The sequence below is a fragment of the Ictalurus furcatus genome, chromosome 4, assembly GCF_023375685.1.
Source record: "Ictalurus furcatus strain D&B chromosome 4, Billie_1.0, whole genome shotgun sequence".
NCBI classification, from domain to species: Eukaryota; Metazoa; Chordata; class Actinopteri; order Siluriformes; family Ictaluridae; genus Ictalurus; species Ictalurus furcatus.
In genome coordinates, this window is record NC_071258.1 from 23,797,588 (window position 1) to 23,821,302 (window position 23,715).

A 23,715-nucleotide genomic window follows, 5' to 3' on the forward strand; every position below is an offset into this window, starting at 1 on the left:
TACAGGTGTTCCTAAAAAAAAGTGGCCAGTGAGTCTATATGAAAATGTAAAAGTGTGCATTTGTTTTTTTTTTGCTGCTGTTGGTGGGAAACGGTGAACTACAGCAACACGGTGTGCAAACTGCAATTTTAGTGGCAGGCAAATACGGAAGATTAAAATGCTTGCTATGTCACTGTGATGTACACAGCAAAGTGTATATTGTTTTTTTCTTTCTCTCTAAGCAGACGGGTTTGTAGTTCAGAAAATACAGAGTATGAACCGACACCTCATGACATTCTTTTTTTTATTATGACTTTTCAGACGCAGAGACAAGAAGCTATGATTGAATCGTTGCAGAGCGACTTGGATCAAACCAATGATGAGCTGGATAAGCTAAACACCACACATTTAGAAGAAAGAGTGCAGCTTATTCATGATCTCCAGAGCTGCGAAAGAGAAATTGACAGCCTCAAAGATATTATTGCAGACAAGGACAAGGAAATTTCAGCTCTTTCGGGCAATATGATGGAATACGCAGAGCAAATTCAAGAGCTTAAACAGGAGATAAGGCATAAAGAGGAGGATTTAGTTCGTATTGAGAGTGCTCTGGTTAAATCAGAACAGGAAGCTCAAATCATTAGAGAATCACAGTCTTCTGACCAGCATTCCCTTAATATGAAAGTAGCTGAGTTGATGGACCAACTCAGGGTCTCGGAGAGTGATCTAAATGAGGCCCGAAAAGACAAAGAGTCAAAATTAAATGAAATTAAGGAACTGCTTAATCAACTGGAAGAGGACAAGCTCACGATACAAAAGCTCAACATGGAAATTCAGAAGCTGAATGCAAGTCAGTCTGCTCACCTTACCGAATGCGAAACTCAAATTTCATCACTGAAGGAACAAATGCTCACTGCTACTCAAAAACTTCAAGACTCTGAGGATGTTCTTGTACAGCTAAAGGACACCAGAAATTCCAATGAGAAGCTTAAAGAGCAGATCATCAACCAGGAACAGACTTACGAGAAGGAGATGAAGACTCTCAAGGAGGAACGTAACAAGCTGCTGGCAGAGGTTACAAAATATAATAACGAACTTAAGTCTTTATCCAGTCAGCTTCAAGAACAGGTCAAGTGCCAGGAACAGGTAAAACTTGGGGTTGAAGAGAAACTGGAAACTATAACATCGCTGGAGGAAAAGCTTAGGACTGTGCAGGAAAAGACAGAAGAAGAAAAGAAGATACTACAAAAAGAGTTGGCTGGCAAAACGAAGACCATTTCAAAGCTGGAAGCAAAGTTGAAATCACTTAAGGGTGAAAATCTAGGTCTTCAAAAATCTCTTGAGGAGAATTCACAGACCCAAAAACAACTTTTGCAAGAATCCCAGGAAAAAATGGATGTAGTGCACAACCAGAATGTCAGTTTGCAGTCCCAAGTGGAGGACCTTACCAAACAGAATCACGTTCTTAAGCAGGAAGTTGAGAACAAGGTTCAGTTGCTGCAACAAGTTTCAGAGGAGAAAGACATGCTTCTGAGGAAAACAGCAGAACTTGAATCGCAGCATGTGGAAAATGGAAAAATGCTAGAAGACCTGATTAAAGATAAGGAACAGCTCAATGATCGAGTCACAGAGCTTGAGCAAAACAAGCAGTCTCTTTCTGAACATCTGTTGGAGAAGACAAGCGAGTGTAGTCAGCTTAAAGAGTTATTGGAGAACAGTAAAGAGCTGGTCGGTCTTTTACAAAGCCAAATTGAGGCCTTGAACACTCAGGTAAACGAATTCAACTGTAAAATATCAGAAAATGAGATGGCTCTGGTTGAGAAAAGTGCACAAATAGATGCTCAGCAGAGTGAAATCCTGCAGCTACAGGAGACCTTGAATTCAGGGCAATATGAGAAGGATAACCTTTTACAGCAACAAGCTTCTCAGTTCACTTCTTTACAGAGTGAACTTGCACAACAGAGGGATCTTTTTTCAAAGCTTCATATCGAGTATGATTCCCTCAGAGAAGAAAGTACACAACTCAGTCAAAGCCTTCAGGAGCGAAACACAGCTCTCAGTGATAAGACTCATGAGTGTCAAACCCATATAAATGAACTGGACAAGAGGAACGCATCTCTTGCTTCCCTCAGCAGTCAGTTAGGGACCATGAATGAGCTTAATGCCAAACTTGAGGCTGAAAATGGTGACATGAAAAAGTCCCTAGAAGAGTTGCTTGCCAATAACAAGAAACTAACTGAAGAATTGACTCTCAGGCAGGCTAATATTATTGAGCTTCATAACAACATTCAGGCACTGAGCACGCAAAACCTACAAATAAGAGCTTTATATGAGAATAAAGAGATGGAGCTAGCTGAGTTAAGTCAGGTTGTGTCTGAAATGGATAAAAAGGTAGCAATGACACTGGAAGATAAGGGAAATCTTGCTTCTCAAATCTCAATCCTCACTGAGCAAAATAGTAACATTCAAAAAGAGCTAGATGATTTAGCAAAGGAAAGAAGCTTTTTAAATGACAAAATATCTGGGTTTGAGATGCAGCATGCAGAAAAGCGTAAAATTATAGAGGGCTTGCTTAAAGATAAAGAAGAGCTTAGCAAAACAATAGAGCAAAAGCAGGAAACTGTACGTGAAAAGACTACTGAATGTGAATCTCTCTCAAGACAGTTAAAGGAGAGCAAAGAGACCATAAACCACTTGAATGAACAGGTGAAGATGTCAGATTCTCAATTTAATATCAGTTTTGCTGAAAAAGACCAGGTAATTTCAGATCTCCGTAAACAGCTCAAGGGTTATCAGGACCAGCTTACTCAGCTGCAAGAAACTCTCTCATTACTTCAGGAGCAGGGCAGTGCTCTTAAGTCAGGACTTATGGAAAAAGATGCTGTTTTACAACAACAGTTTAAGGAGTGTTCTTCCTTACAAGGTGAGCTTAATCATCAGCGAGAGCTTTACACAAACCTCCACACTGAGAACGAGAAGCTTAAAGGGGAATGTTCACAATTGGTCCAGGATTTGAAAGTGAAAGAAGGTGAATGTTGTAATCACACTGACGAGCTCAACAAAAGAAAGGAGTCACTTATCTCACTTAATAGTCAGTTGGCATCCACAAATGAAAATGCTGCAAAGCTTCTCTTGGATAACGAGCATCTTAAAAGTTCTTTGGAGAGTCATTTAGCAGAAAGTGCAACACTGAAAGAGGAACTGACCCAGAAACGAGTCGAGCTGGTGAATCTTCAAGATAACATTCAGGCACTAAGTGAGGCAAATAGTACAATGAAAGCAGAACTCCAAAAATTAGTGGGAGAGATATCCATAAAGAAAGAAGAAATCTGTGCTCTTCAGAGTCAGTTGTCCAACAGGGATGGCGATTTAACGTGTTTGACTCAGCAGCTAGCAACCGAGCGTTCCAAAGCCGAAAGCTTACATCTGGAATTGCGGCAAAAAGAGGAGTCATTTAGACAACAGGAGACATTCTTGAGTCAATTACAGGTCAGATTTGAATCAGACGAAGATCAGATCAGCCAGAAAATGGAAACCATTGCTGAGCTACAGAGGGATGCTCAGAACTTACAAAGATCACTGCAAGAGAAAGATGTCTTGCTGCTCCAGAAAGATCAAGAGATCGCTCAGTTGGGTGAAAAGATAACAGCAGAATTAGAGCTGTCTAAAGCGCGAATGAAATCTGACATGGAGGTCATCTCTAAATTACAAGGAGACTTGCAGATGTTGTTTGAGAAAAATGACTGCCTAATTGCTGCTGTAGCAGAAAAAGATGCTCTGTTGAACAATGAAGTAGAAAAGGAGCTGAGCATGAAGGCTAGTGCTGCGAAGCTTGAAGACACAATTTCCCAACTGACTTGTGAAGCACAGGGCTTATCCTCAGAGACAGCACAACTCAGGGTCATAATAGCTGAGAAAGATCAGGTCCTTCTTGACACTACATCTAAACACTCCGCAGAGGTCAGCAACCTGAATGAATCCCTGAAAGTCAAAGATTTAGAAAATGACAACTTAAGACAAGAGTTGGCCCGACTCCAAGAATCGGTTTCAGTATTGAACAGCAATCTTGGTGAACAGTCTGCAGAGGTAGCAAGACTAAAAGCAGCCCTTGAAGAAAGTGGTTGCACTATGGTGGACCAAACTAAAGCTCTTCAGGATCTTCAGAGGAAGGCTGATGAGGCTGCCTTGTTCAAGAGTCAGTTTATGGAAAGTACAGAACTAGTGTCTGAGCTGCAGAGTCAAACTCAGGCACTCAAGGAAGAGACTGTGAGGCTTTCCATAGCAATAGAAGAGAAGCAAAGTGCCTTAACAAACCTTCAGGATAAATTTGCTTTTCAAGTGGAAGAACTTCAAGAAGCAAAGAATCTGCTGTCCCAAAAGAATGAAGAATTGTTGAACCTCAGCCAGATGATAAGTGAACGAGATGGACAAATATACGCCCTTAAACAGGATTCGTTGTCGTTGCAGAGTGAGATCCAACAACTACGATCGTTTAATTCTGACGTTTCAAAGCAAAAGGATGATGCATTAGTTGCCCAGCAAATGAACACCAACTCCCTGACTATAGAAATTGAGAGATTAAGGGAACAGCACCTTCAAGTTGCAGCCCAGGTTAATTCCCTGACTGAGAACCTTGAGCAAAGGGAATTGGCTCTACATGCTATTAATAATCAATACACTGCTCAGGTAAAACATACAGAGCATGTCATGTCAGAGATACAACAAATGAATGAGTTGTGCAAGAAGCTGCAAGAGGAAAACAGTTTGACCAAGCAGGAGCTAGAGCGAGTCAACAGTGAAAAGACACAAAAGGAAGAAGAGGTCCATAAATTAGTTCTGGAAAAAGAGGAGTTCAGAAGGAATTACAGTTCTGAGATTCAGCGGACACAAGAACAGCTGCAGCTCCAAAGTCAACAGCAACATGGTAGCATGGAGAATATGAAGACGGAGATGGAGCAGCTCCAGGTCCAGGTTAGTGCCAAAGATGATATTATCACCGGATTGAAATCAGAAGTTCAGAGAGTTGAACAAACTCTTCAGGAGTCTGAAAAAGAGTGGCTTTCAGTTCTTGATAGGGAAACACAGGCTAAGAATGTCCTTGCTGAGCAGCTCAAAGAAATTGAGCATGAATTGATGTCCAAAGACAGTAAAGTGCATGCTCTGAAACAGGACCTAGATCATTTAAATGAAAAGTTAGCTGAAGCCACACTGGCTATTGAACAAGGCTCAGAGAGACTTAAGGAGAAAGAATTGGATGCTTTAATGAGTCGAAGCAAATTAGAGGAGATTGTGTCCACCGTTCAAGTAAAGGATAGGGAGAATACTGAATTAAGACAGGTCTTACATGATAAGCAAATAGAGCTCCACAAATTGGAAGAAAGCCAGGAGTATGCTCAGAAAGAGGTATCCCGTTTAACACAGTCCATGTCAGATAAAGAAGTGGCTTTTGTAGAAGAAAATGTTTCCTTGCAATCCACAATTAAACAGTTGCAAGAAGACCATAAGTCTCAAGTATCTTCCTTTAAACAGGAATTAGCTAAGTTAAAAAAGGAGCTAGAGCAAAGGCATGTGGAGGGCCTAGACAATAAAAGGGATAGTGAAAGCAAGATCGCTTCATTGTCTATAAATATTAAAAATCTTGAAGAAAAACTCATGACAGAAATCCAGAAATCAGAAATGCTCAAAGAGACTAATTTGAAACACAGTGCACTTATCCAAAAGAAAGATGATGAAATCAGTTGTATGAGCATTCAGATCAGTCAGCAAAAAGAACTGCTCACTGCACTCAGCCAGCAGTTAAAAGTGAGGGATACATCAGTAACACAGGTGGTCGCAGCTGCCTCAAATGAAAGGATAAAACATGAGGAGCAGAAAAGCAATCTGCTTTCACAGCTGGAAGAGACAAAAGGACATCTGTCTCTTTGCCAAAGTCAAATGGAAAATACAGAATTGGAAAACAAGACTTTGGTGAAAGACAACAATGAACTTAAAATTGAAATTACCCATGTAATTAAAGAAAAAGAGGCCATGAAGAAAAAGCTTCAAGCAGCGCTTGTTGTCAGAAAAGATTTGCTGAAGAAAATAGAGGAACATGAAAAACAAAATGCAGAAAGTGCAGAGAACAAAGTAGAAATGTCAGCTTTGCAGGAGAAATTGGAAGAACTAAAGATGCAAATACACTCTCTCAAAAAAGAGCATAATACAACTGTTTCTGATCTTAGTCAGCAATTAAAGGATAAAGACAGTAAAATCAATGACTTATTGCTCTTCATGTCAGAAAAAGAGCAGATCATAGTGCAAATGGAAGACAGTGCTCATTGTTTACAAGGCAGATTGAAGGAACAGGAGGAGAATTTGATTTCCACGCTCCAGAAACTAGAAGAACAGAGGCATTTAATTGACCAGCTGCAAATTACCAGCGATGAAAAAGATGTTGCTTTTGAGACTGAGAAGCTGAAATTGAGTGCCAAACTTGAGCAACTTGAGAAAGATGTCAGCATGACCGACAACAATGCAAGGAGAGAGATATCACGTCATACTGAAGAATTAGAAAATGAGTTGACCAAGGTAAAGAAAGAGAAAGCCGAGCTGCAGAAGAAAGCTCATGCTGCATTGTTGGCCCGCAAAAAATCTCAAGAAAGTCAGAAAATGTTAAACGATGAGCTTTGTGAAATCAAGACCAACTTCAAATCTCTTCAGGAGAAGCACGATCAGCAAACACATGAATTTATGGCTGTCCAATCGAGTTATGATCTCAAAGTTCAAGAGCTAGAATGTGTACTACAGAATTCAAAATGTCTGCAAGACAAAATAGAGACCTTAGAGAGAGGGATTGAAGAAAGAGAAACATCCGTGCAGCATTTACGAGTATCCTTAGAAGCACAGTCAGTGCAAACATCATCGCTTCTTGAAGAGCTAGAGTGTTTTAAACAAAACCTGGAAAATGTGAAATCTGAATTGGCTCGTAAAGATGATTTACTAATCAGTTTGAAAGAACAGTCCAAAGAAATGGCAGAAAACATGATGTGTGCAAGATCTGAACTTGCTAAAGAAATCACAGAGAAGAATGATGAAATTGCAAAGCAAAAGGCTTACATCCAAACTACTGAACAGCAACTTAAGGACCTGCAACAAAGCATGACCAAGCTGCAATCTGACAATCAAAATCAGTTGGATATGATTAGTGCATCTGTTGAAGAAACACGATCATCCGTACTTTGTGAACAGTTAGAGGGTCTTAAACAGAAATTAGAAATGATAACCTATGAAATGGTCCATAAAGATGAACTACTGGTCAAGTTCGAGGAAAGATCCAAAGAAATGGTTGAGAAGTCACTGTTTGAAAGATCTGAACTTGTTAGAGAGATCAATGAGAAGAACCAAGAAATTGAGAGCCAAAAGTTATGCATTCAAACAATCGAAAGACAACTTGAGCAGCTTAAAGAAAATATGACCAAGCTACAGACTGAGAATCAGAATCAATCGGCATCTTTTGAAGAGCTTAAATTGAGTTTGAAGGCAGCTGAAAGTGAAGAATGCAAGAAAAACCAGAATGACATGGAAAGACTTCGTCAAGAAAGAGATGTCGTAACGACAGAGCTGGAGTCTGCCTTACAAATGGTCACTCAGAGATCGGAACAAGTGCAAGCTTTGCAGAATGAATTAACCGTAACTCGGCAGCACATTTCTGTGGAACGATCCCAGTGGCAAGAAGCAAAATCTGAAGTTGAGCAACTGAAATTGGAAATAGAAACACTACAGAGAGAAAAAGAGAGCTGCATCATGAACTTTGAAAAGTCCAAACAGGATTTTGCACAACTTGAGTCACTGATAAAGCAACTTGAAGCACAAAACAAGGAGCTTCTGATTAAGAATGAATTACTTGACAAGAGGGTTGCATCAGACAATACGCCATCCGTACCATCTGAATGCTCAAGAGTGACCTGCGAACAGCAATCCCATTTTAAAGAGGGTTCTAATAATCCTCTGTTAGAGTTTCAGTCTCTGATCTCAGAAAAGGAGGCACTCATATCTGCTCTAGAACAACAACTTCAGAGACAAATTCATCTCCATGAGGTAGAAATGGAAAAAATGAGAATTGAAGTCAGTGAGCGGCAACAAAAACCAGCAGAAATTGGAGAAAATAAGTCAGTAGATCAGCTAACAAAAAAACTTCAAGCTGCTTTGATTTCTCGTAAGGAGCTTTTGAAGGAGAACCGGGCTATCACAGAAGAAATCCAGAAACTACAATCAAAGAATGAACATATTCAAAGTGAAATGTCATCTTTAGAAAGTGTAGTTTCTGAACTCAGACGTCAGAAAAATGAACTGGAAAGTAACATGTCAAAGCTAAATGCTGAAAAACAGAACCTTGCCACAGATGTGGATCGAATTCTGAGTGATAATCACAACTTATCTGCAGCCTGTGAAAGCCTTAAACTTACAATCGAGAACATCACCCAACAGAAGCAAGCCTTCTCATGTCAACTAGAGTCCCTAAAAGATTCACAGACTGAGGAGTTATCCGAATGGAAATCCAAGCATGCCGATTTGAAGCAGGAGTATGAATCTCTCCTCCAAGCTTATGAGAATGTTAGCAGTGAAATGGACAAGATGAGGCAGCTTCTTGAAGGTGCTAAGAGAGAGAGACAGGAAGCTCTTTTAAAGTCTCACAAATATGAATCTGAAAGGGACATTCTTGGAAAGCAGATTGGTGAATTAGAGGAAGAAAATGACAAAATTAAAGAAAAAATTAGAAAGATTGTCAAGTTGAAGCAACAAAAAATTGAAGAGCTTGAAGTGGAAAATGAAAAGATAAGAAAGGACCTGATGTCTTTTGATGACAAACAAAAATGCACAGTTGATGAATTAACTTTAAGAAATAATCAGTTGGAAAGTGAAATGAAGTCCCTTCAAGAATCATCAGCGGAGCTCCGAGGACAGATGTGTGAACTTCAGCAGGATAACCAGATCTTGGCAGAGGAACTCAGAGAAACAAGCTTATCTCTTGAGAAGTGGCACAAGGAATCGAAATCGACTGAAAGTAGTCTGCAGCTCAAATTAAGTGAGGCTCTCCATTTGAATGAAACTTTCACAGAGCAAATAGAGACTCAAAAAACAGATTTAGCAGTACATAGTGAGATGGTTGCACTACTACAAAAGGAGAAGTCAAATCTTACTGAGAAATTAAAACAGTCAGAGCATGAGCATGAAGTAGAGGTGCGTGAGCGAGACAAAACTATATCAGATCTTCGGCAGGTGATCGAAAGAAATACACAAGAAGCCATAAACCTAAGTGAAAAGGTTACCATTTTGGAAGATGACAAATGTATGCTGCAAGAGGAACTTGAGAATGTCCAAGAGACATCTGATAAGGTAAAAAACGAAAACGAGTATTTGGAGACTGTGCTTCTAAAAAATTCTGAAAGAATTGATGAATTGACTGAGGCAGTTAATGTCTTGCAATCACAAAGACTGCAGCTCTCAGCTCAACTGAAGGAAGTCAAGGAGGACAAGGCAAAGGTTTGTCAAGAAAAGGAACAGCTACACTTGAAGCTTGTGAAAGAATTTGAAGAGAAGCTCAAAGCTTTGCAAAGAGGCACCGAAGGGTCTAAAAACATGAAGAGGGAACTTCAAGAGTTGCTAAAAGAAAAGCATCAAGAGATCAACCAACTACAACAGGATTGTATTAAATATCAGGAACTGATTTTGAATCTAGAAAGGTCTTTAAAGCACTCTGAGACCCAATATCAACATGTACAGAAGGAGCTCAAAGACATGACTGAGAAGGTCACAGATTTGCAGAAGGAGAATGGGAGTCTTGAAAAAGAACTTAAAATGCACAAAAATATTCTTAACGAGACCAGTAAGGAACTGTCCAGAGTAACATCTGAGAAAGATGTACTTAAGCAGAAACTTGCAGAGAGGCAAGAACGGTCTGAATTTGAGTCGGCGGAAAAGGAGAAGGCCTTGGAAAAAATGGCGGAACAGCAGCAAGCCCTTTTGAAAGAACAGCGGTCTGAGCTGCAGAAACAAATCAATGACTTGCAAGAGCAGAATAACAGGGAAGCTCAAGTTATTGCATCCTTACACAAACAAGTTGAGTCCAGAGATTTGCAGATTAAAACTCTGAAGAGAGAAGCAGAGACTAATTCGGCCAAACTAGCAGTGTTGACTGTAGATCCAAACATTAGCGATGCTACAAAGCAATGGGACAATATATTCCAAAAAGTTTTGCATGATAAGGATAGCCAGCTTCTTGAACAAAGCTTGGTTATTATTCAACTGTCAGAGGACAATAGCGAGAAAGCTAGAGTGCTAAAAGATATGCAGGTTACGAACAGGAAATTGGAGGGGACTTTGAATGAATATTCGGTTGCAGCTGCAGCACACCAAAGGCAGCTCTTTGTAATGCGTGCAAGCAATACTGAACTCAATCAAAACCTTGAAATACTTACAAAACGGTCATCCGAACAAAGTGCCTTAATTGATAGGTTAGTAAATGATAAAAGCACACTTGTGAAACAACTTGATGAGCAAAAATACTCTGTTTCCCAAGTAAAGTCCAGTCTTGAGCACTCATCTAAAATGTTATCAGACAAAGAATCTGAGCTCCTTTTAGTCCAGGCCCAGTACAGCAAACTTCTAGTTGACTTGGAGAAACAAGAAGCCATTTCATTGCACTTGAAATCTCTTATTCAGAGCAAAGATTCTGAGATATCCTCTCTGTTATCCTCAAAAGATGGGCAGTTGTCAGGGTATCTGGAGCAGCTTCAGGCTAATCATCATGCTCAATTAGCAGGGTATGAGGATAGATTAGCTGCTCTCTATACCAAGCAAGAAAGTTCTGAGAAAGAAGTGAAGGTTTTAGAAAGCAAAGTCAGAAGTCTTCAGACCAGATTGGACAGAGGTGTTCAGGAGAAGGAACAGATGCTAATAAATGTTGACACTTTAAGGAACTCAATATTGTCTTTGCAGTCTGAGAAAGAACGTTTGACCTCAGAATTAAAGCAGATTAAGGAACAGGGTAAAGAAGAATCTGCTGAGAATGTGACCAAGAGCTTAAAACAAGAGATCAAAACCCTTCTTCATCAGATGGATGACCTCAATTCAGAGAATGCTATGCTCAAAGCGCAGCTCATCAGATACAGAGAGGATTTAAACCAGGTGTTATCCCTTAAAGACAACCAGCTGAAGGATCTACTCAAAAAGCAGCAGGATTCAATAAGAAACCTTGAGAACCAAAAAAGAACTGTTGAAATGCATCATCGTGATGCCCTTCTAGAGGCACAGAAGGAAGCAGAGGAAATCAAAGCCTTAAAAGAAGAGAAAGCTAACCTACATTCTCAGGTACAAGAACTGCAAGACAGTTTATCGGCCTTACAGAAGGAGAGACAGGAGACAAATGAGAGTAAAGTGATTGCTGATTTGCAGCAAGCCATAGCAGCGAAAGCTTCTGAATGTAATGAACTTCAGCAAAAGTTGTTTACCCAAAAAGTGGCTGCAGATGACTTAAACAGGAGCCTAAAGGAAACTATCAAAAAGTCTGAGAGAAAATTGGTGGAGGCTGAAGAAAAATATAATGAAGAACTAAGCACTTTTGAGCGTGAAGTTAATTTGTTGAGAAACGAGAGAGAAACTGCAGACCAGAGGGTTGCAGATTTGGCCAGAGACATTATGCAAGCAGAGCAGGATTTGTCTGAAGCTAAAAGCCAAAACAAAAATCTGAAATCTCAGAATGAATCGCTTGGGAAAGCCATGGCAGCGCTGCAAAATGACCGGGATCAGCTCATCGACGAGTTCAAGATTTTACGCAGCAGATACGATGAAGAACTCAGGGAAGCTACAGCGTCCATGAATAAATATGAGCATCAGCTAAATGATTCCACCTCAGAGATATCAGCTCTTGCTACAGAAAAGAATGTCTTGGTTCAAAAGCTTCTGGCACTGGAAAGCAAAGATCCACACTCCAAATTATCGGCGCTGGTGAACGATCTTTCACAAGCAGTATCAGAGAAAGAGGCCCAGCTTAAACAGGCATCGCTGGAGAAGAGCTCCTATAGCAGACAGGTTAATGCATTTTCTAAAGCAATGGTCAGTCTGCAGTCTGACCGAGACAGACTGTTGGAGGAACTCAGGAAGGCCAAGAAGGAAGTCGAACATGGACAGCAAACAAGCCCTGATAGACTCAAGTCTATAAAATCGGAGGATTCCAATAGCCTTAGCATCAGTGTTGGTGCTCTTCAGACTGAGAGAGATGGCCTGGTGAGTCCTAGGCTGTGTCTCTGATTAGATTCAGTACTATTTGTAGCATGTGGGCATTCACTAAGGGCATGCAAGTCTGGTTGGTGTGCTTTGATGTGGCTTTGATTTTGGATGTGCTAGAGCATGGGATTCTGTCTTTAAACTTTTTTGGCTCAAAATGACCCATTGTACATTTGAACCAAAAAGTAGCTGTCCCATTTCTTCCATCTCTTTTGCACCAGGCATGGGAATGGCTTTTGGGGCCCTCTTTCCATCAGTATTGCTTATGTAACTCATCACTGAGATTTAGTGGAGATCAATTGGTATTTGTACCCTTACAATCCTATAAAGTACAAGGAGATGGCTTGAAGCCATGGGACAGAACATTAAACAGATTATGACTGTTTTCAGCATTTTAGATTTTTTGTATTTTCTGCTATAGCTTTTAAAGACAATCTCTGTTTTCCCTTCCAGCTTAAGGAGGTTGGAAATTTGCGGTCTCAGAATGCCGAGCTGGTGGAGTTGAAGCAGAAATATGATGACCAACAGAGGGCGCTGCAACAAGCACACGTTTACAAACAACAGTTTGAAAAAGACATTCTGGGATACCAGGCAGAGCTGGCAGAGCTGAGGTAATTCTAGGATAATTCTCTTTTCTTTTCTTTTCTTTTCTTTTTTTTTTTTTTAGAGAGAGAGAGAGAGAAAATTCTGTCATTCTTCACTAACTGTGAAGTGTGTTCCTCTTGGCTGAAAGCAGTATAGACAATAATACCATAGGGAAGTAACTGAATCTGTTAATTATTATTTAGTAAGAGACAATTAAAGCTTGGGAAGATTGATGCCAACTATCACAATGACTATCAGGTTGGACGTCTGCAGGTTTAAGAGCAACAACAATAGTGTTGTATCTCGAAAATATTTGTTTCATTGTAATACTATCTTCAACCTGTGATAGTTAGGGGGCATGATAGGACAATGGAATACTACACTATTGTAATTACAGTCTCACAAGCTGAAGCTTTACAATGTGTTCCAGGCTATGAGGCACACTTTTCCTGCTGTCTATAAAGCTGTAGCCAGTGGAAAACTTAAGAATCAGCATTAGGAAGTTTCTGTTATTTTCTCATTCTGGAATCTTGCCTTGTGGTAGCAAAAGTGAATGATGAGATTTAATTATTAACCATTGGAGTGCATCAGACTTTATTAGATTTTCCAGGCCTGAGAGAGGGACTAAGATCAAAATTGTACAGTTTTAGAGACAGTATTAATATGGGAAATTAAAAGCCTTATACATTATTGCAGTTTATACAATAAAATTATTGTTGTTGTTTTGTTGTTTCAGTTTTAAGTAATGGATTTTTATTTATAATTAGGATCAAATAAGGGGTAAATAAGGCAGTAGCGTTTGATCGGGGGAACTATTATATGAAGTCATAGTTATTCTTTCCTTTGTTACACAACAGGACTATTCAGGTTTTTTGTTTCTGCGACCGATGCTGGTCCTCTGTGTTAGTTAAGCAAATCTGTCAATGCTGGTGATAAATGTAGCATGATGGATATGTCCACGCTGTCCTTTCAACATGCCGGAGTGCACTACCCAGAGCAGTCTATATTTAAAGATACGTATTCTAAAGGACAGAGCTGTCACTTAGAATAGCCTGCTGCATCATTCTTTAAAATGACCTGTTTTTAATAAATAATTCATGAGCTCTTAACGAAATATTGTTGCATTTTAACGACACTCAATATTGACGCCACTATGTGCTACTCATTAACCTCCCTATAGCTTTTTACCAGTGAGTATGCAGTGATCTGTATGAATTGTAGTGTAGTATTCTGGTAATCTGGTAATAAACTGACTGATATCTTAATTTGAATGAAACCCGTTAATGTGCTAACGTCAACTAACTGAGGTCAGTATGAAAGGTCTTTCTATCCCATGATCAGTATGATAATCCATTAAATAGAGAAATAATCACAGTGCGAGTTTTAGAATGTGATTACCTTCACAATTCAAATTCAATTTGCTAATTTTAAAACATTTATTAATGTTCAAATGTTATTTCATTTTAATTCATTTAGAATGTGTATGACGGGCATTTAGTTAACACTACTTTTTTGAATGTTAGTTTACATTTTAACAGGACTCGCATGCTTCTTATTGTTAGGGTGTCAGTGACACTACAGTGACACTGACACAAAATGCCTCTGCATTTGCATGTACCTTTGGTACAGATTGTATTGTACAATGTATTGTAAATAAAGATTTTTAAACAGATTGCCACTGTCATGTTTATGGTGAAAATATCTTCATCATCATCATCAAAATGAATTCAGTTACACGGACAAAAATACTTGTATGTAAACATGGCAGTGATTGTCAGTTATTGAATGTAAATTATTGTTGTTGATTTTTAGATTAAACAGTGCCCCAAAATACTCCCTCAATAAACTAAAACAGGATGGGTAACCATTCTTAGGCTTCTACTGTTATTATCGGGACTGGACTGACTTAGAGAAACAGACATTAGTGGCACACACACACAGGAGGTCATTAGCACTATGCTTGGTATGATGTGCAGGAAAATATGTGTATCACTTCATGGAAGAAAGGTGTGTGTGTGTACAGTGACATCATTGTGGGTTTTTTTTCATACCCCCAACCATGCAGGTCTGAAAAGAGCCGACTGCAGTTTGAATGTCAAGCTCTCAGGGAGAACAGCAAGGTAACATAATACAGGCCTTATTCCATACAGACGGGGAGGTCACACAGTTCTATATATAAAGTACATTGATAAATTTTTTGATTTTTATCAGATCAACACTAAAGTATGCTAGAACAGGGATGGACAAATTGTAAATCCATTAGCTAGCACACCAGGTAGGTGAAAGCTCTGTGTGCTTGCCAAGTTACTTGTCTTGGTTCTCAGGAACTCTATTTGAGCAAGCTAAAAGTGGTAGCTATCATAATCTAATAAAGTATGCTGAGCTGGTTAGCTACTTCAGCTCATTAATACACAAATGAGTAAATACATTTCCACATAAGGGATGAATTGGCCATGGTCAAGTCATCTGGTAATTTATGTCATCTGTGCAAGTTAATTATGAGTAGTGTGCACTATAGTTACAGCGCCAAGTCTGCACCACAGTGACAAAATTGGGGGTGGGCTTTCATGAACGCGTGTGTATGTGTGTGTGTGCGTGCGTGCACATGGATGTGTGTAGGAGTCAGGGCTTGTTTCAGGTAAAGGCACATCTTCAGAGCAGGTTGTACAGCTGCAGACACATCTGCAGCACTGCCTGATGGAGATTCAGCAGCGAGATATTGGCTTCCAGCAGCTTAACATCAAGGTGTGTACTCAAACCAGCACACAAAGCTCTTAATATCTGCAAAAATAACATACTATAACATATATACAGTTGTGGTCGGACGTTTGTATACACTCGTGTAATTTTGGTCCTGTGTTGATTACAGAAAACCTCAAATGAATTAAAACTTTTGAACCGAATTCTTTTCTTTTTTTTTTTCTTTTTTTATAAAAATGTATGTTGTACATGTTGTACATTGTTCAAAGACATTTTTGACAGCCCAATACTGCCATGACATTCATGCCCATGATGAGTGTATGTAAACTTCCGACCGCAACTGTATACAGTTGCAATCCAAATTTTAAATATATATATATATGATTTGATAAGCTTTGTCTGTTAGCAACTTTGAAACCCCTTTAATCCATACAGTTATTCTTGTTACTCTTCCTGTTTGTCATGTTTTGTTTTTGGGAAATACTGTTAATCACTGCACTTATCTTAGAACTTATAGTAGCATTGGAGCTGTGTTTTTGAAGACATTGATGATCTCATGGGGGCGTATGGTGGCTTAGTGGGTAGCACATTTGCCTCGCACCTCTGGGGTTGGGGATCCATATCCTGCCTCCACCATTTGTGCATGGAGTTTGCATGTCCTCCACATGCATCTGGGGGGTTTCTTCTGGGTACACCGGTTTCCTCCCCCAGTCCAAAGACATGTGCTGGAGGCTGATTGGCATTTCCAAATTGTCCATAGTGTGTGAATGTGTGATTGTGCCCTGCAATGAGTTGGCCAGTCCAGGGTGTCCCCCACCTTATGCCCGAAGTTCCCTGGGATAGGCTCCAGGCTCCCCCATATCCCTGTGTAGGATAAATGGTATGGATGGGTGGATGGTTTGATGGTGATCTGATGTTGTAAGTTCTGGTGTTGCAGATGCAGCAGGCAGTAGAGGAGAAAGCTGCTGTTTCTGCTCAATTGAGAGCCGTGTCTCAGACTCTGAGAGAAACCCAGCTTAGTCTGAGTGAGCTGCAGAACCGCTATTACTGGATAGCAAATCAACAACAAATCCAGCACTCACCTTCACAGGTATGAAGTATTTATTTATGCATGTGGATGTCCTTACGTGAGCAGTTTTAAACCTTATTGTACTGTTCACTACTTAGCAGTGTTGTGTCACTTTGCCACAGGCTTAATGTGGGGTTTCCGTTGCTACATTGGGCCCGTTTATCCAAATTTGGATAGACTACAGTTGTTCAGTGAACAGTTAATATTAGCTAGCTAATTCATTTTGTCTAGGGTTTGTGTAGGGATGGATTTGTATAGGGTTTGGTCTGGGCGAGGTTTAGTGTTGAGGGTGAGGTAGGGTTAAGGATTCTGTTTAAATGCCGAGAGTGACATTTACATCAGTTGATAACACCGGAGACTCATGTTAATAACATTGATCATAAGAATTATTGTCTTTCTAGAGATTGCACTTTTTCTAATCCAATACTGATACAAATACTGAAACCTTGAGTATCAGCTGATACCTATCTGATGTTGTTTTAAAAAAAATCTCTTAATTGGTAAACATTTTCATTTCTATAAACAAATTTCTTTTCCAAATCCAGTTCCCATTTTGTCCATTTGTTACAGTATCTTATATACAATATGTTTTCTCTGAAAATCCGATCCACCATTTTTTATTAAATTTTTTTTTGCTGGTATTGGCCCGATACTGATACAGGGTATCAGATCAGTGCCATCTCTACATCTTACCCATTGTAAAACATTTATTTGATAAAGTGTCGCTAATGATTTTCTATAAGTAGATATGGTTTAGAGATGCATGGTACTCGGGATAATATTAAAACCAGTTAAGATAATTCCAGTTGGATAACAAAGAAATGACAACAGAGTCATTGAATCAATGTATAGTCTGTTAATACTGTTTGGCCTTTTTAATTAAAATAGATTGTATTGTTATTGCCTGTTAGTCTGGAATAAAATAATTTGTATATTTTCATTGGTATATCTTATTTATTACAGATTAAAATAAATGCAAATGAAATAAACAAACAGTAGTTAATTTTAGACGGTTAATACGTTGGGGTCTTTCAGTGCAGTTGGAATGGAATTTGTCAATGCGATTGTCTCCCTATTTACTACTGGGAGTAGAAGACTTTAAAATATAACTTGTGGTTGAGTATACAAATCTTAATTCAGGAAACTTATAAAGTTCAAATTGTGAAGGGTTTTTTCAGACCACCACACATTTGTGTGAGGCCACAAGAAAGGCTGTGAAGTTAATAGCTTGAACAGATGCAACATTAAGGAAATACGGTATTATTACAAGAAAGAACACTCTTTTTTTAACACAGAATTAATGTTTTCACAGGGTTCGGTGTGTATGGAAGTTGCTCCTGGAGCCCCTCAAGAAATCAGCAGTGCTGTGAGTGATCTGGATGGACTGGACATCAGAGAACTCAAGAGCAGGTGAAATGAGTATGAGAGAATGCAGAAACAAGACTAGATAAATCTGGGAAGTAGCTACCATTAAATCGAAATGGTGTAACCTATGACAGGCCATTGATACACTATGCAAAAGATACTTTATGGAAAGTGGAATTTTTCCATATTTAAGATGAAAAAAGCAAAGAATGAAAACATCATCTTCTGTGTTTAGACTGGCAGAAGCAGAACTCCAGCTTGACTCCACCCAGCAAAATGTGTCTCTGCTCAGCGACAGGCTGGAGGAGGAAAGGGTGCGGAGACAGGCAGCGGAAGAAGCACTGGGCTTGGCTGAGCAGAGGTTTACGAGGTAATAGGGCAGATAATTTCGACTACATCAATGCTTTCTTATGCCACATTCACTATATAGAGCAACAAAACATCATTTTCTGATGTGTCTTGGCTTCCGTTGCTTGCCAGACAGATAAAACCATGAATGTCTTCGGTCACAGGATATGAACAAGGGTTTAAATTAGGAATATAAATCAATGTTTATCAGGTGTTTATCAGGGCTACTTTGTTATACAAGAATTCAGTGTATCTTCGCTGCTGTTCAACTCAGAGCACGTGCACACGTACTTTATATTCTTTTATTTCAGTTTTGTTATGAACTTAGTTATACAGTTGCAATCAAAATTATTCAACCCCCATTGCAAATCAGGTTTATTGCCAAAGTTCACAGACTTTCAGGTGTTTTGAACAAATCAAACAAAAGCAATTGAAGTAGTTCAACACAACGAATGCTTCAAGTGGTTTCTCCAAATTAAACTGAAAATGCAACTTAAAATGATTTGTCCGGTTTCAAAATTATTCAACCCCCTGAATAGAATCCCTCACAACAGCACAAATATGCAAAACAGGTGTTGTCGCGAGCACACCTGATGCAACTAATTAAGGGCTTCATTAATTGCACCAGATGTGATTGAGCTGGAACACATGAAATACCTTGACGGGGCAGAAAAAGGAAGCTATCAATGGCTGCTACCAGATTTCTGAGAAGGCAGGTTGTGAAAAACCCTCGAGTGACTGCAAAAGACCTGCAGCAAGACTTGGTGGTAACAGACACTGAGGTTTCAGTGAGACCAGTATGGCGTGTACTAAACGCAGAAGGTTTCCATGCCAGAACTCCAAGACGTACACCACTACTGACCCAAAAGCACAAGAACAATTGGCTCAAAAACATAAATAATGTTCTGTGGAGCGATGAAACAAAACTGGAACTTTTCGGCACGATGGATCAGCAGTATGTCTGGAGGAAGAAGAATGAAGAAAGAATACTTTTGGGAAACCACTTGAAGCATTCGTTTTGTTGAAGTATTTGATTTGCTTTTGTTTGATTTGCTCAAAGCAAATTTTATTTACAGTCCTGACTTCAGTTTTGCACACAGTAGTGACCTTGGTAATTAGTGGGGGGTTTAAAAATAAAAATAAAAACGACTAAATGCTAATACTAGGAGCTACAGCCAACTTGTAACCAGTTTCCGGTAATTTTTTTCTGCTGTGATGGCAAACTCCCCAAGCAAACGGCCTACATTAACGTTAATATAAATGATTATTATTTTGAATAATACTGTCTGTGTGTCTGTGTGTGTCAGTATGGAACCCAGCCCTTCCAGATCTTCTCAGCGAGACTTCAGTATACAGTTAGAGACGGAGGAGGAGTGGGAAGCTCTGATTTTAGATCCGAAGCAACATCTGCTTACGCGCACAGTAAGTCTCCCAAAATATAATACCCAAGTCCCAAGTAAGTGTTCTGATATCCCGAAATCCCAGATGAGGTGAAGGCATGGAACACCCCAATGTTCAGTCTGGCTTACATGTCTACTGACCAGATTTACCCACATGGGGGCACAGTATACATCTTTGCATCTACCGAACTGAACGATATGAAAGTAGCTCAAGAACTCATTTAGCCATGTTTCATGTGTTCTATTTCTGTTTCCTGTGCAACTGTGAATACAAATAATTTTTGTCTGCATTAATCCATGCCATTCATCTTTTTATTGTTGTTTGTTGTGATAGCAAAGGCATTAATGAAGCATCGATTAGCTCAGGCATCATTAATGTTTCCATGGTTATGTCTCAAATTCTTAAAGACTGTGATTAATAGACCGTTTGGACTAATCATGAACTTCAAATACTTCTTCAGTGTTGTCATTGTTCATTGATGCTTGTTTAGGCCATTCCTTATTGTGATTGGTCAGAAGGTGTTGCTGAATTTTCTATAACAGTAGGTCTGACATTAGTTCCAACTGAAATTCAAATGACAATGTGTAATTGTTGATGTGAAGTTTCCTGTGAGGAGTTTAATGTACATGAATACTTGTTTCATGGACATACCACAGCATTAAAAGTAATTATAAATCAATAAAAAGTATAACGTTTCATTTCTTACATGTCCGTCCTTGCTGAAAATGTTTATGATTTGCTATTGTCTTTATTTCCAGATGAAGAGTGGTGTCCACTCGTGCCGCCGCTGGTTGAGAGGCCGCAGTCTTTACTGCTCCAAGATGCTGACATCCAGAGCAAAATCCCGCTACTTCTTCCTGACCTACCTGCTCGCACTCCATATCCTCGTCTTCATGTGTTTCACTGGAGTTTTATAGGCATGTAAAACCAACGGCAGATTGCTTGCTCAAACGAGGAACATAGATTTCAACTTTCGACAACAATGCGTACTGCAGTTGTGGTCAAAAAGGCTGAGTCCTCAACCACGACCTGTTTGTTATTTAATCAGTTATCAAACACCGATAACTTAACAACTTAAATTTTCTCAATCACTCTTCTCTAGTAGAAGTGTAAAAGAGTGTGTTCATATTATGTTTGTACACAGTCAATATTAATATTGATAACAAACTAAAATGAGCAAATCAAGCAATGGATACTCTCTCAGAATATCATTGCGTAACTTCTGCTCTTCTGCTGTAGCTAGTTGGGGTTTTCTTTGCTTTGTGCAACAAAAAGGACGAAGCAAAGCATGCAAATTAGCTTGCTTTCCCCAAACCACATACAACTTCATCAAACAGTATATAAGAATAGTACCGCTATGAATTAACTACTGATTCAGCTACACAGTAAGTGAGGTGTTGTTTCCACATACTGTATACTACAGTAGGTCTTTCCAAAATACTTTGTCTTCCGTGTGTGTGTGTGTGTGTGTTGTTTTTTTGTTTGTTTGATTTTTTTTTGGGTAATCGAATACTCACTACTTATACTTATACACACTAACTGATTTATAGTGGCATAGAATGTATCTGTCTTAAAAGCGTCAGCTTAACATCAGCTGGGTGTACAAGATGGCACCATAATCAGAGTTCAGTTTCTCATAAATATTTCTTACACCGCTAAACAATACATCTGCCTCCATGCTAAACTAGGGATTCTTCAGTCATAAGGTTCAACTGAGGGACGTTTTGGTGTTTGGTAACTGGTGGTCGTTTTAAACAGTTTTGGTAACACACTACATAGAACAAATAGCCTGAGCTGAAATGTCGGATGTCACTGCGTCCACTGATGAGTGCATCTGTCATTTTCGCTGCTGATGAGGTTATTGCACTAAACATTTATTTATAGATTCCAGACCATCTAGCTGGGCCACCAGTCACAATTCCAGGTTAGGCGTGTGTCAATATTACATTTCGATATTGCCATAATTGCATAACCTTTAAACATGGTTTATGATACTATGATAATATTGTACTTAAACAAAAATACCATCCTCCTGAGTTGGATCAATGTTTGCAAACGTATGCTTTCACCATCAATAACAAGTTCAATTAATCTGAACTAAGACCCTTAGAAGACAGCTTTTTAAACTGCACAGAATTTATTTTGCTGCACAAAATGCTGCCTGTATAGGCAGCCTCCTCTAGGACTTAACACAAGAGGTGTAATAATATTGTGCATGTGGAATATTGCAATATGTTATGTGACCGATTATCAGCACATGCGTAGTGCGTGAGTGAGAATTTGGATTGTTGGTTTTTTTTCTACACTGAAGTGAGTCTAATATGCTGGAGAAGTGTGTATGGGATTTAAAGTGGTGAGTATTTACTACACTACGTGTGTGTGTGTGAGAGAGAGAGAGAGAGAGAGAGTTACATTTCCATCATAGCTCCTTTAAAACTCATGTCCATCGTGTGCTGAAATACAGTTTTTGCATCACACACACTTGATGCGAGAATGCTGTGTACATTGTGTGTGTTTGTGTAGGTTGTGCCTGTTGCGACTGCTTGGAGGTTTGGACACCGTGTGTGTATTTAATTATACTGTGAGATTAAAGATGGCGAATGCATGGTAAAAGAAGCATTAATGACAGCGTCTGCAGATTGTAGTGTCTCCTGCTCCAACATGCCTTGTTCAGCTCATCGGTTCCTTAACCCAAACTTCATGCAGTGTTTTTGCACATTAGTCTGTTGGAGCAATGTGTTCCCAGTATTTTTCTGCTTTAGCACACCAAATTCAACTCATCAGATCATTAACATACACTTCCTACTTCACTGTAACACTCAAGCGTGCATTTTGATCTGAGAAGTTGCCTGAAAAGTAGGTGAGTTCAATCAGGTGTGTTAGAGATTGTTTTAGTAAGTTCATGCTGCTGAAAACCTGCTCACTGCTCATAGCCATTTTTCTCAGTGTTAAAACTGCTGCAGTGCATTGTGGGTAATGTGTACAGTCTCTCAAAAGTGCGAGAATAAAATAAACACAGTGGAGAAGTCCTGTTAGATTGCATTTTGTGTGTTCACTCTTTAAAAAAAAAAAAGTTGGCATTCTAGTAAATCCAGTAAGTAGACATGTACAGAGTGCATCACAGGAAACTAACACAATGATGTACCTAAATTTGTCAACTCATTAAAATATATAATTGAAAATAAATGAGTAGTTGCATGTGTGACGTGGGTGTGTTCTGAGGGGCCGAGGTGAGTTAGAGCAGGAACAACTGTAACGCGCAGAGCACAGCTGGAATACACTGCTGTATATTATGCTATGTGTGTATATATTTTACAGATGTACTATATTTAACACTGTTTACAGGCTGATTTACTGTATAATGCTGTTCTACTCTAAAGTGATCTGTAAATATGGGATGATTTAGAGCAAAATTGATCTCTATTTAAAATGAAAAGTACGGAGTGTATTCAAATAGTCATTTTCTATATAGGGTCTATTTTTGAGGAGAATGATTAGACTCATGGAGAGAGACTGTGTCTGTCCTCAGTTGGTGGGCTAAAATGTGTGCAATATGGTGGAATTTTTTTTGTGTTTTTGTTTTTTTAAATGAAGTTCATTTTAAATAAAGCTATTAGAAAACTTTATATTGAAACAATTACTCAGTTCAATTTTATTTGTATAACATATTAATGACAGATAGTCCCTCAAAGCAGCTTTTCAGAAATCTGGATGAAAATTTCTACTTGGATCCCTAATGAGCAAGCCAGAGGTGATAATGTTGAGGCAAAACTCCCTGAGAAGACGTGAGGAAAAAACTTTGAGAGGAACCAATTTTGAAAGAGAACCCATCCTCTTTTGGGTGATACTGAATAGTGGGATATTAGTTTCTATGATTACTGCAGTTCTTGGGTTCAAGCTTACAGTATCCAGGTGAGATTATCCACTGAAGAAAGGGTAAGTGTTGGGCATACATTCTATTTGGGAAGTGACTTTAGGGTAACTTGTCCACTGCAGCAGACACCATT

At 39.1% G+C, this 23,715-nt stretch overlaps 1 protein-coding gene across 3 annotated transcripts in view; it reads left to right on the forward strand.

Moving 5' to 3' along the window:
• The window catches only part of LOC128606880 (golgin subfamily B member 1), a 58,470-nt gene extending 35,136 nt beyond the window's left edge, over positions 1-23,334 (forward strand). For 2 of the 3 annotated variants that reach the window (XM_053623394.1, XM_053623393.1), the window contains exons 21-29: positions 301-12,240; positions 12,694-12,851; positions 14,891-14,945; positions 15,445-15,570; positions 16,463-16,615; positions 17,907-18,004; positions 18,195-18,329; positions 19,615-19,729; positions 20,467-23,334. In XM_053623394.1, the coding sequence (XP_053479369.1) occupies positions 301-12,240; positions 12,694-12,851; positions 14,891-14,945; positions 15,445-15,570; positions 16,463-16,615; positions 17,907-18,004; positions 18,195-18,329; positions 19,615-19,729; positions 20,467-20,625 (12,939 nt within the window). In that variant the 3' untranslated portion in view covers positions 20,626-23,334. The remainder of the gene's footprint in view (positions 1-300; positions 12,241-12,693; positions 12,852-14,890; positions 14,946-15,444; positions 15,571-16,462; positions 16,616-17,906; positions 18,005-18,194; positions 18,330-19,614; positions 19,730-20,466) is intronic. The other variant, XM_053623395.1, reaches the window with a different exon arrangement.
• The last annotated feature ends 381 nt before the right edge of the window (positions 23,335-23,715 follow it).